Source organism: Mesocricetus auratus, unplaced genomic scaffold, assembly GCF_017639785.1.
Source record: "Mesocricetus auratus isolate SY011 unplaced genomic scaffold, BCM_Maur_2.0 Super-Scaffold_100014, whole genome shotgun sequence".
Taxonomy (NCBI): domain Eukaryota; kingdom Metazoa; phylum Chordata; class Mammalia; order Rodentia; family Cricetidae; genus Mesocricetus; species Mesocricetus auratus.
In genome coordinates this window covers 6863677-6876345 of record NW_024429197.1, presented here as the reverse complement: position 1 = coordinate 6876345, position 12669 = coordinate 6863677, and the positions used below count along the sequence as shown (strand labels likewise).

The 12669-nt window shown below is 39.9% G+C and overlaps 1 protein-coding gene across 4 annotated transcripts in view; it reads right to left on the bottom strand.

Moving 5' to 3' along the window:
- Positions 1–12669, bottom strand: part of Kdm1a (lysine demethylase 1A) — a 53487-nt gene that overhangs the window by 21827 nt on the left and 18991 nt on the right. For 2 of the 4 annotated variants that reach the window (XM_005081009.4, XM_005081010.4), the window contains exons 3-6: positions 12278–12337; positions 4710–4843; positions 1196–1274; positions 455–547 (exon numbers count right to left, since the gene is read on the bottom strand). In XM_005081009.4, coding sequence (XP_005081066.2) covers positions 455–547; positions 1196–1274; positions 4710–4843; positions 12278–12337 — 366 coding nt within the window. The remainder of the gene's footprint in view (positions 1–454; positions 548–1195; positions 1275–4709; positions 4844–12277; positions 12338–12669) is intronic. The other 2 variants (XM_013121260.3, XM_005081011.4) reach the window with 1 other exon arrangement.

Here is a 12669-nt window from a genome sequence, read left to right as displayed (position 1 = left end):
AGCCACTTCACAACTGAACCAGTGTGAGCTGTTCTCTTTAAGACTTTACTTCTGTTTAAGTTAGCATTCCTTTCTGGAAAACTTCTGAGTTCTCATCAGTGTCCTTGTGTCTTAACTCCCTGGCAGACATTATTCAAAAACATGAAAAGGACAAATATTTAGAAAGAAAAAAGAATCCTAAGATGAAAGCCTCAAACCTCTTGCTTGCATAATTGACTTCTCACATTTCTAACAGTTTTCTAATTCCAATCTTTAAAAGTTGGAAATTAATCCTTTCCTAAGACCCTTTCAAACAGGAAATCCAGGGAAATGTACATTTATTTATCTTATCTTAAATTTAACTTAAAATATTGGGAATATTTTCACTGGTGGAAACATATCATGAATATTAAACACAAGCCTGAAAGTATTACTAAAACCACTTAGTTCATTTGGTGAGTGAGTGAGTCCTTACTTGGTAAGGGTTTTATCCTCTTATAGATGCCGAAGTTGATAAGACCATGGCGTTCTAAGTAGCTGTGAACTCGGTGGACAAGCACAGTATCACCTATAAAGTAAATTAAAAACCTTTATATTTCTAACAGTTTACACTTCTTTCCCCAGTGTAAAGTCATACTACACACAACTCATGTTGACCCTTGGTCATGTGATACCTTTAGCAAACTAAGCTACGCAACTATTAGGCTGTAACATAATACAAAATGATTAAATTTGGGGACCGGGCATGGATTGCTGGTCTCAAACTTGCTACATAGCTGAAGCTAACCTTGAACTGCTTCCCACCTTCTGAATGCTTAAGTCAGGCATGTGCCCACATACCCAGCTAAATTAACATTTTAAAAATGATATTATGGCACAGATAAAATAGAGAACAAACCTTTGCAAGGTATGAGCAATGTTCATATATTCTGGCAAAAACTTCCTAAGACTTTGTTGGTGGTAAACTGAAAGAAAACCAGGTAACTAGCCAATCAAATACCAAAGTATTCTATGAATCCAAGTGAGACAATAGAACTGGGAAGCACTTAGCCATCTACATTAATACAATTTACAGATCAGGAAAACAAACAAAAATGGAGCTTTATAAAGGTCATTTATGCACATCACAAGATGAAATAAAATGTCAATGTCAATGAAAAACAAAAATCCCTCAGAAGCCATAAGGCTCCTGAAGTCCAGCAAGTATAGTACTTACTGTTGTAAGGGGCTTCCAACTGTTGGAGAGTAGCCTCAAATGTCAGCTGAATCTTTGGGTTGTCCAACCATAACTGCAACTATATTTAAATGACATATGTTATATTATATGCCCACAGACACATGTCACCTGACCAGTTGTAAAATCACTTATTAAGACTTTATGAGTTTCTTATTTTCATATGAATAGCTAGCATTACAATGCTGACAAGGAAACTATTGTGTCATACAAAACTGCACTAAATTATTGAATTATTGAAGTTGGAGACTATTTGGCCTAAAGAAGGAATATGCCTAATAACCAGTAGAAACAGCTAGGATTTAAACCTGGGGTTATATAATTCCAGATAACTGAACAGACAAAAACCATTATAATCATTCAGGCATACAGGGGCTAAAAAGTGCCAATGATGATCCCTCAGTTCTGGGTTGTATAGCTAAATGAGTTGCTGAATGGGACCAGCGAAAAATCAAACATAGACTACACCATAAGTCTAATTTTAAGATAATAACTGAGAGGAGGTAAGGTCTGCAGTGTGATGATGAAGAGAATATACAGAAGACCAGAGGAAAAGGACAGAGAGGACTTCACATAATGGCCAATTGGGAAGCATGTGACTATGCAGTGAGACACAGGAGAAAAAAATCAACATACTATGAAGCCAAGAGTATGTTTAGTATATTTAAGAAAACAAAGGAAAAACGAATTATTTCAAAGCCTACAGGTGAAGAATTAAATGATTACAGTATAGCCAATGGTTCTCAATGAGTTTTAACAGGGATTCTCATCAAAGTGAACACACACACACTTACAAAATACAAAGCGGGATAAATACCATTAGATATAAGTCCTGTTAAAGATTAACAAACCCTGTTCTGTAGCATAAGTTCTAACTAAGGAATTTAATTTGGTTAGATATAAATAAACCAATTACAAAGGAATATGGCTAGAGCTACATAGACACTCCACTTTTTGGAGAGCTAGCTACAATCAAAGAAGAATGCAATCACTCCACATACAAGGCTCAAGCTCTTCAACTTCATAGCTCTTTCCTCTCTCCATCCTGGGATGAAGCTCAGGTCAGAACTCTACTTTAGTCATCAAGTCAAAGACAGAAGATATAGCCAAAGGTCACTGTGATACCATCACTACAATGTAAAGCAACTCAGGAGAAATTACAATGCTAATGTGGGTCAATCCTTCACCAAATCTTGACTTTGGGTCACAGAAAATGAACCACAGAAGACAGAAATCATTATTAAAACCATCTCTCAGCCGGGCATTGGTGGTGTACACCTTTAATCCCAGCACTGGGGAGGCAGAGGCAGGTGGATCTCTGTGAGTTAAGACCAGCCTGGTCTACAGAGTGAGCTCCAGGACAGGCTCCAAAACAATACAGAGAAACCCTGTCTCGGACCCCCCCCCCCCCAAAATCAAATTTAAGAAGCAAAAACTCTCCTCAAAAGAAACAAAACTATGGTAATTTTATCTAAAATTTCCCAAAAGCAAATATTGTTATGTTTAAAACCTGTTGATTCAATTATGAGACAGCTTGTGGAAGCCCACCGGCGACTCAGTTTCCATCGGGAGTCTATTCTGACTTATAAGACATTAGAGTTAAAGCTTGCTTGTTTCAGTCTCCTTGAGAGCTATGAGAAAGTTCTCATTAAGCCCATGGAGAAGAGCATATTATCTAACTAACGAGCTTCTGGTGCCAGCCAAAAGGCACATAAAGATAGGTAATGAAGCTGCTTGTTGCTAGCAGGACTCATGTGATAGTGAGCCTGGTTGCTCCTCGATTCAAAGACAGTGCAGGGAGCTGGTTAATTGACTGTGCAGCTCTTTGTTCTGCTTTGCCTCTATATAAATTAAACTTGGGGCTGTCCAGTGTGCTGAAAAGGCATGGGTTGGGTAGTCCTCCTGAATCTACCCTGTGTTTCTGTCTCTTGTTTCTTTTATCTGCCTTTTCTCAATCCTCAAGCCCCTACTCAGGTAACCCAGCTGACTCATTGGAGCAGGTTCCAACAACAGCTCAAATTCAAGACGTATAAACTAAGACATTTCCACTCATTAAATTAACCTGACTTTTCTGTGTTTCAAAACTCCAATATAAGCTACCTGTCACTTAGCCATATGGTATTTAGTGATACAAACTTAGCACTGGTTGTACAACCTAGCAGCCAAATTAAAAGGAGTGGTGGCTAAAAAGCAAGCATGCTCAAGACATCTCAGAGATGTACTTAAAATAACTAACAGCTCTGTAGATGCTCTGAGGAAAGGGTAGGCAAGTTATAAATAACACCTTTTGTTTTGAGGTAGGGTCTTAGTATGTACCTTAGGCTAACTTTGAATGAGATCCTCCTGCCTCAGCCTCCTGAGTGCTGCAGTTAAAGGCAAGGCTACTATGCCTGATAGCTAAAGAACTTTTTGACAAAGAATATAAAAAAATTACAGCAAACAAATGACAACTAAATACAAAAAAAGCAGTCAGCCTCAGTAACATAAGAAATAGAAATAAGATGGATAAGGGCAGGACAATGAGAGTATTTAATAGTTCAGTCTTTCTGGTATATAATCTGCAATAAAATACTAAAAATGTTCCTAACCTTTGACATTGTTACTCCAGGTATAATCACTATTAAAGTGCATCTTTTTAATCTTTGGGTACTGAAAAATATGTATACAAACTTTTGGTTTTTACAAATTGAGGTTCTATTTACATGAACTGAGAATCATGCACATAGTAGGTTATTAATTACTAGATACAAAACCAAGACCATTAAAACTAGTCACAGTTTAATTACAGCAAAGTGAAAATGGAAATTTAACTTATTAATAGTAAAACTATGGTCCAACTATCAGGATTAATATTATAAAGATATTAATCATTAAAACTAGAAGAAATTAAACCAGGTGACAGAACAGAGAGTTAAGTGCACAGCTCTGAAGAGAAAGGCAAAGTACTGTTTAAAGTAATTTGTGTCCAGCTGGGGACATGGCTCAAGCGGTACACTCGCCTAGTATATAAACAGCCTTAAGTCAACCTCTAGCACATTCCCCACCCCAGCCCATCCCAAAAGAGTTGAGACAAATTCTGTTTAAATGTATATTCTTAATATATTTATGAGATATGAGAAGGACCCTAAAAATGCATGCAAACAGAAGCCAACCTTAGACATAAAACTTTATACACATCAGTTTCCAGTACCCACGTTAGATGGCTCACAACCGTAGCTCCAGCTCTAGGACATCTGACACTTCAGGCTACCACTGACATGCAAATACTCACGTGAGCACACATGCATACACACATGAACAAAATCAAAAACAATAAAAACCAATCTGAAATACCTAAAGGAAAAATAATTTATCTCTGGCAATGGTTACATATATACAGGGTAAGAATATTACAAAAATTTTCTGTCCTATTTTTGTTCTCTATATTCCCTATAAAAGTCATAGGTATTTTTCAAAATCCAAGTGAAAAAAAAGGGAGGTATTGAAATATACTTACTGTGCGGTTCCTGATGAACAGAAAAACCTTCTGTGTCTGCTGAGGCCCACTGATGATGTCTGGAAAACATGCTGCTTCCTGAGAAGTCATCCGGTCATGGGGAAGTCTGCTCTGAAAAGCTGCACCCTCCACACCTAGCAAAGGAAGCAGAGGACCACTAGAACAGAGCAAGTGGCTACAGACTGCCCGATGATGAAACCTCAAAGTCCCCTTCTACCCAGAAAGATCTGTAAGGCTTTGCCTAATTCATAGGCTGAACCTGCCTTAAAAGTATTTTGTTTGTTTTTTAAATTTTGCTTCAAGGGTTAAAATTTCAAGTTTAGCATCTCAAAACATAAAGTTTATTAATGAATTACTTTATAACAAGGCAATTAGAATATTTTCATTCATCAAATGGGTTAACACTAAATTATACTCTAATTAAAATAAGCATCATAGCACACAACAAAAGCTAAAGGAAAGTACAAATTAAAGGAAAGTACACCAATAGAGGCCAGGAGTAAAGAATGGAATCACAAGCCTTCATCTGAGATTGAAGCATGGGATGGAAAATTGAAGGTTAAAAACTCAAAGACAGAAAAATACACAATCTCATCAGCAGCAGGCGGCATTGGTCCTATTATCTAGTGTTGCCAAGTGGGCACAGAGAGAAGTAAGCAGACTATAGTGGTTATGTTAGAAGGTCAAGAATTTACTTTTTCTGTCAGCAACATTAGAAATGCTTCACTCTATACAAGCAAAATGCTGGTACACATACGGTTATGACAGTGTACACATATACTACACACAAATAAAATGAGTTATTCTAAAATTGTTTCAACTGGCTTTTAAATATTTTATAAGCTAGTGGGTAAACTCATCTTTGTAAGGGATTCTTGGAAAACCAGGCAAACCCTGAGGTTACACTAAACCAGTATCTAACAGCCAGATGAACCTGAGTACAGCTCAGACTTAGCATGTGCTTAGCATGTACACGTGCTTAACTAGCCCTAGGTCCAATCCCCAGCAAACCTCTACTCAAGAAACAGGAAAGGGGCTGGGCGTTGGTGGCGCACGCCTTTAATCCCAGCACTCGGGAGGCAGAGGCAGGTGGATCACTGTGAGTTCGAGACCAGCCTGGTCTACCAAGCGAGTTCCAGGACAGCCTCCAAAGCCACAGAGAAACCCTGTCTCAAAAAACCAAAAAAAAAAAAAAAAAAAAAAAAAAAAGAAGAAGAAGAAGAAGAAGAAACAGGAAAGGGACAAGAAATGGTACAATTTTAGAATTTCTGAATTCAATATCATAAAGTATTATAGTAAGTAACAAGGTAATATAAAAGTACCTATATTTAATATTTTAAGGTCATAAAACAAGTTAGAAGCAATGACAAAAGGAATTAGTAAAGATTAGAATTAAGAACACAGCGGGCGTTGGTGGCGCACGCCTTTAATCCCAGCACTCAGGAGGCAGAGGCAGGCGGATCTCTGTTTGAGGCCAGCCTGGTCTACAGAGCTAGTTCCAGGACATCCTCCAAAACAAATCAAAGAAGCCCTGTCTCAAAAAACCAAATAAATGAATGAACGAACGAACGAACGAACGAACAGAAAGAATTAGGGACACAGCAGAGACCCGAGCTAGTAAGAGATCACAGACTCATGTCTGACAAATGGGGAACCTGCATAAGACTAAACTCGACTCCCTTAATATAGGTGACAATGGTGCAGCTGGGGCACTGGCAGTGGGGCCAAGATCTGACTCTAATGCCCAAGCTGACTTAGTGGAGCCCATTCTATATGGAGAGATGCCTTGTCCAGCCTAGACACAGGGGTGTGGGGGTGGAGAGGTGCCTTTGTCCTACGTCAACAAGATGATGGAACAGACTTAGACTTCCTAGGGGAGGCCTTAGCCACTCCAAGGAGCAGGTGGGAGGTGGGGTAGGGGTAAGGGAAGTGGAGGGATTGGGAGGAGAGGCGGCAGGAGAACTGGGATTGGAATGTAAAAAATAAATAACTTAAAAAAAAAGAAGGAACACAGCAGACACAAATTTAACTTGAAAACTGTAGCTATTCTACTAAGGCATCTGTTTCTATGATGACACCCAAATGACAATCACTACTTAAAAAACTGAGTTAACAAAAAGGCCAAGTAAAACTGACCAGTGCTAACAGAGGCCACACATTAAAAATAACTGTTCTCAGTCGGGCGGTGGTGGCGCACGCCTTTAATCCCAGCACTCGGGAGGCAGAGGCAGGCGGATCTCTGTGAGTTCGAGGCTGGGCTGGACCGACAGCCTCGAAAACAATACAGAGAAACCCTGTCTCGTAAAAACCAAAGAAAAAAAAACCTGTTCTCAGACAGAAGCACAAAATGGTAAGGGCAAAAATCATGTGTTGCACATTACTAAATAAAAGGTGATGGTAGAGGTGGAGGAAATGCAAGCAGGGACAGAAATTTTCTAAAATTATACAGTTTTGATGTCCTTGTCCCCAACCAAAGCAACCGAACAAAACACAAAAGTCAAATCCCAAAATATCTCAAATCCTTATAATGAACAGTATGAACAGTTATCTACACATTACTGTTTAGTACTTCAACCAAATACTTAATAAATTACTCCTATATAGTTCATGTGTACACTATTAACATGAAGATGACCATCTCTATCAGATCCTCATTAAACTCCACTTCTCAGCTGACCATGGTGATTTGCGTCATAACGCCAGCACTCTAGATGCTAAGGCCGGGTGATCATAAATTTAAGGCCAACCTGGGCTACAGCAAAACCCCATCATATACCCAAACAAAACATTAACAAAACCCTTTTCTGGCTTGCCAAAAATAATTTTTTTCCTTAGCTATACTGTTATTATATCCAGTATACTTAAAAAGTGATCAGTTGGGGCTGGAGAGATGGCTCAGAGGTTAAGAGCACTGGCTGCTCTTCCAGAGGTCCTGAGTTCAACTCCCAGCATCCACATGGTGGCTCACAACCATCCGTAATGAAATCTGGTGCCCTCTTCTGACCTGCAGGGATATATGTAGACACAATACTATATACATAATAAATAAAAATTTTTTTAAATGATCAATTACTTAACATTTCTACAACAGATTATTTTTCAATAACAGCAGGAAAAAACTACATGGAAAAAATCCCCAAATATTTCATATGACATTTGGTTCCAAGACGCACGTATTCTTAGGGAAACTTCTCATACACTTGGCCAACTCTGGGCATCTGAAGAATATGTAACAATTAAGATAAGTTATTTACTTGACATGGCAATTTCAAAGTACTTCTCTAAATCAGAAATCAAAAATATTATACAAATGCAATTAAAGGAAATAAAAAGGTGGTATAAACACATCAGAAACTGTACTGCTTTGCAGCTCTATCTTCCTGCATGGACACTGTGAAACCAAGTTCTCAGCGGAAAAGCCTCTAGGAGCTCTGAGGTGACTGCCCAAGAGCACAGGCCCAGCGTGGCCATGTGCAAGCCTGGCACTCTCCTCAGTATGCCAACAAGGCAGATCAAAATTCTCACACTCACACCATCTCCTTCACAGGAAGCCTGCTGACATGGAGCATGTCTTTTGTTATTTAAGTGACTGATAGTACATAGAATTCCGAAGTAATTTGCACTTGGCTCTGGAAAAGTTTTCATTTCTGTGTTTGAGTGCACTTAATACAATCTATTAGTCTAGAAATTCAGAAAGTTACAAAGATATTGTCTTAAGTTTTTAAAAGCCCCAGTCCTATCTCCCATCCCTCACACAGTTAAGTTCTAGAATGACCTTCCTTCCAGACTACAAGTACCCTGAACTATAATGCCCTTCCTAATCATCTGATGCTGTCTCTAAAAACATACAAACCTTGTTTTTTAAAGGAACAACCTAAATTTTGCAAGCTGAGTCAACTATAAAAGAATGAAGCTGAAAGACCCCGGCCCAGTCTACACAGGCTGGTGCAGCTGAATAGTCATTTTTTTATCAGAAAGGAGCTCAGCTCAAGGTCCTCATGGCTGAATGGCTGAATAGTCATTGCTATCAGAAGGGAGCTCTGACCAGATGGCCAGCCCAGCAAGATTGGGCAAGCACAGAGACCTATTGTTCCTCAGATAGGGCCAAGGCCGAGACTTGAGTTCCAAGCAAAACCTCAATTGCCCTCGTTCTGAGCCCCAGCCTCATTTAAATTGCCCAATCAGGGTCCTGTAACTAGGCTTCTCGCTTCTGTACTGCGCTTTTTGCTATAAAAGAACCCCTGAGTCCCCAGCTCGGGGCTCTCAGTTCCCGAGACTGAGACGCCCCCGGGTACCCGTGTATTATCAATAAAGCCTCTTGCTGTTGCATCCAAGCTCGTGGTCTCGTTGTTCCTTGGGTTCGGGTCTCCCTCCCGTGAAAGTCCCCCGCCTGGGGTCTTTCAAAGCAAAGCTGGGCGTGGTGGCTCACGCCTTTAATGCCAGCACTTGGGAGGCAGAGGCAAGCGGATCTCTGTGAGTTCGAGGCCAGGCTGGTCTACAAGAGCTAGTTCCAGGACAACCTCCAAAGCCACAGAGAAACCCTGTCTCGAAAAACCAAAAAAAAAAAAAAAAAAGAATGAAGCAAGAAGTAGGACTCACTTTATGCCACATAATCATTTGCCCTGATTTCTATGAGATGCAAATGGCATTTTGAATAGTCTAAATAACAGAAAAGTTGTAGAGAGCTGCGAAATGCGGCACCCTTAAGATGGTGCTGGCTTCCGCCTCTGCTAGCCTAATAGCAAGTGCTCTCTGTGATAAACAACTCCTTATTTGGTCAAGGCTGGATATCAGGCTTGCTTCCTCGTATGTGGACCTATCTGCTGTCGCCCAGTAACATGGCTTACTGGGGTTGGCCGCTCAAGGGCCTTTTTAAGCTGTGGGCGGGCACTCCCTGGGGTCAGAAGATTTGTTCAAGGTCCTGAATAAACTGCTTGTGAGAAGGATTCCTGAGTTGCGTCTTCCTTGCTGGTCGAGGTGGTCGTGACAAAAAGTGAGAGAAAGGAAGCCTCTGTGTATCATTTGCCTCTGATTATATTTTTAAATAAAAGAGATAAATTAACTAGATTCCAGGCTGAAAATATAAACAAAAGCCTGATGGGATCTACATAAAAAGTCTTTTCTTAAAATCAGAAGTATATCAAGCCCTACAACGATTTTAAAATGAAAAGAGTAAAGACAGGAAGAGAAAAGCAAAGTCATGAATTCTCAGAATTACAGTTTTTATCTTTAGGATAAGTATACTGCCGTCAGTATGCAGAAGTCTGTACTCTAAGAAGCGAAGTCCCTGGGTTCTTCACTTCACAGCAGCTGCTTTATTGTTAGCCAACTCACTAAGCTTCTTTGAGTTTCTTTCAGGGTCTAGCCCATAAGTGGTGAATGTACAACACTACTGTTTAAAGGCAGGACGAGACGACTTCATAAGTGGTGAATGTACAACACCATTGTTTAAAGGCAGGACGAGACGACTTCATAAGTGGTGAATGTAAAACACCATTGTTTAAAGGCAGGACGAGACGACTTCATAAGTGGTGAATGTACAACACCATTGTTTAAAGGCAGGACGAGACGACTTCATAAGTGGTGAATGTACAACACCATTGTTTAAAGGCAGGACGAGACGACTTCATAAGTGGTGAATGTACAACACCATTGTTTAAAGGCAGGACGAGACGACTTCATAAGTGGTGAATGTACAACACCATTGTTTAAAGGCAGGACGAGACGACTTCATAAGTGGTGAATGTGCAACACTACTGTTTAAAGGCAGGACGAGACGACTTCATAAGTGGTGAATGTACAACACTACTGTTTAAAGGCAGGACGAGACGACTTCATAAGTGGTGAATGTACAACACCATTGTTTAAAGGCAGGACGAGACGACTTCATAAGTGGTGAATGTGCAACACTACTGTTTAAAGGCAGGACGAGACGACTTCAAGGTCTAACCCATAAGTGGTAAATGTGCAACACTACTGTTTAAAGGCAGGACGAGACGACTTCAAGGTCTAACCCATAAGTGGTGAATGTACAACACTACTGTTTAAAGGCAGGACGAGACGACTTCATAAGTGGTGAATGTGTAACACTACTGTTTAAAAGCAGGCCAAGACAACTTCATAAGTGGTGAATGTACAACACTACTGTTTAAAGGCAGGACAAGACGACTTCAAGCTCCCTTCTAGCTCTCAGATTTAGAAGACACACATCAACACGGACTTGAAGAAATCAAGATACAATCCTGACAAGAAGAAACCCTCAAGGGTTACCTGGCTTCATTTTGGAGAAGAATGCTGACCACTTAGGCATGTTTTAAACTGATTATATCACATGTGTGTGCTTCTGAACATGGCAAGATCTAAACTAAAAAAGGGTTGGAGGATTCACAACATTCACCACCCTCCTGGGAATACCCAAAATCATGCTCTACAGTTTCACATCAAAGTTTGCTATTATACCAACAATGCATTATCTGTTCATTTAAGCAAAGAGGAAGGAACATTTCATAAAAAAACAAACAAAAAAAAAAAAACAAGAAAACTTGTTTCCTTGAGATTAAGACTCTAGAGGCTGTCCCTGATCAAGTTTCAAGGAAGATCTCCTGCATCACTCAGTAAAGGCAATCTCTCTGAAAGAGAAATATACCCCTCTGAGGTAAGCATGTATTGATTACAAACCTCTGGTCCTTGAATAGAAAGATCTCCACTCTAAACAATCCAAATCAACTTCACTACCAACTACCAACTGCTCTATCTCCAAGGAACTACCTGTGATCCAAAAATAAAACACAAATATGTCCTGAGCCTGCTAGACACAAACTGCATAAATAATCTTAATCTATACTTACAAAAAATAGACAGCCTTCAACGGTAAGTAATATGTATTCCAGTTTTATCCAAGTGTCTAAATAAACCAGCTTTGGGCCCTGACAGACACAGACAGACATAGACAGACAGACAGACACACACACACACACTTCAAAGACGAAAAGGATGGAACACAAAGTTGTTACTTCAGATTCTTGGAAGAAACTTAACTGTTCCAAATGATGGCCCTATAAATCCTTTACTTTTTCCTAGAAGTAAAATTCCAAAGTTTGGTCCAAGAAGAGAAAGCCCTTTGAATATACTTTTTAAAAAGGGTGATGCTTACCCTAGAAACAAATTAATTCAACTGTACCCAACACCAACAATTATACCTACCACTAAGATGTCACCTATAGTCTAGTCCTAGAATACCTCAGCATTAAGACTTGAGTTCACACTTCTTGTCTGTGTCTAGTGCTACATTTCTCTTTAAAGGTCCCGTGATTCCCGAGAAAAGTACCCGTCATTTCCTCAAAAACATGAAGAAGAATGGAGGGCTGAGATCGGCCTGAGGACTTCAATAGACTGCTTGCCTTTGTTCTGGCTACGCTCTCTACTTTAACTACTCTGTCCGGTGGGTTACAGTACCCTGTGCTTCTGGCTACAATAAGAATACTATAGCCAAAAACACTTGCAAGCATCAATCACTCCCTGGTTTGGCGGCTCTTGCTAAAGTGGCAAGCATCTAACGCCACCCTCACCTGATGCTTGGCCGTCTCCATACCCTCCAGAACTGTCGTCTTGAAGTCCTCCTGCTTGCCCTGTGGAAGGAAAGAGGAGAACTCAGGGACCTTACTCCATAAATATAAGATAATATCTGGACATAGAGGTCTAATAGTTGGCAACTCAAGAATTTACCACCAACTAGTAAACCCATATTAGAGAGCTCCTTCTGGAGTCAAGGCCCAGGGTATTATATTGTCTTTCAAGTTCTGGTCAGGAAATTTCAACTTCACATGCTGATCCTTGTTGAAAGGTAGTAGAACAAAGTACGTAATATTTCTAATCCCTAAATTCTTGCTACTAGTCTTGTTAAGTATGGATGGGACGAGAGATGGATTCCAATATCTTTTAACTAACTGGTGACAGATTG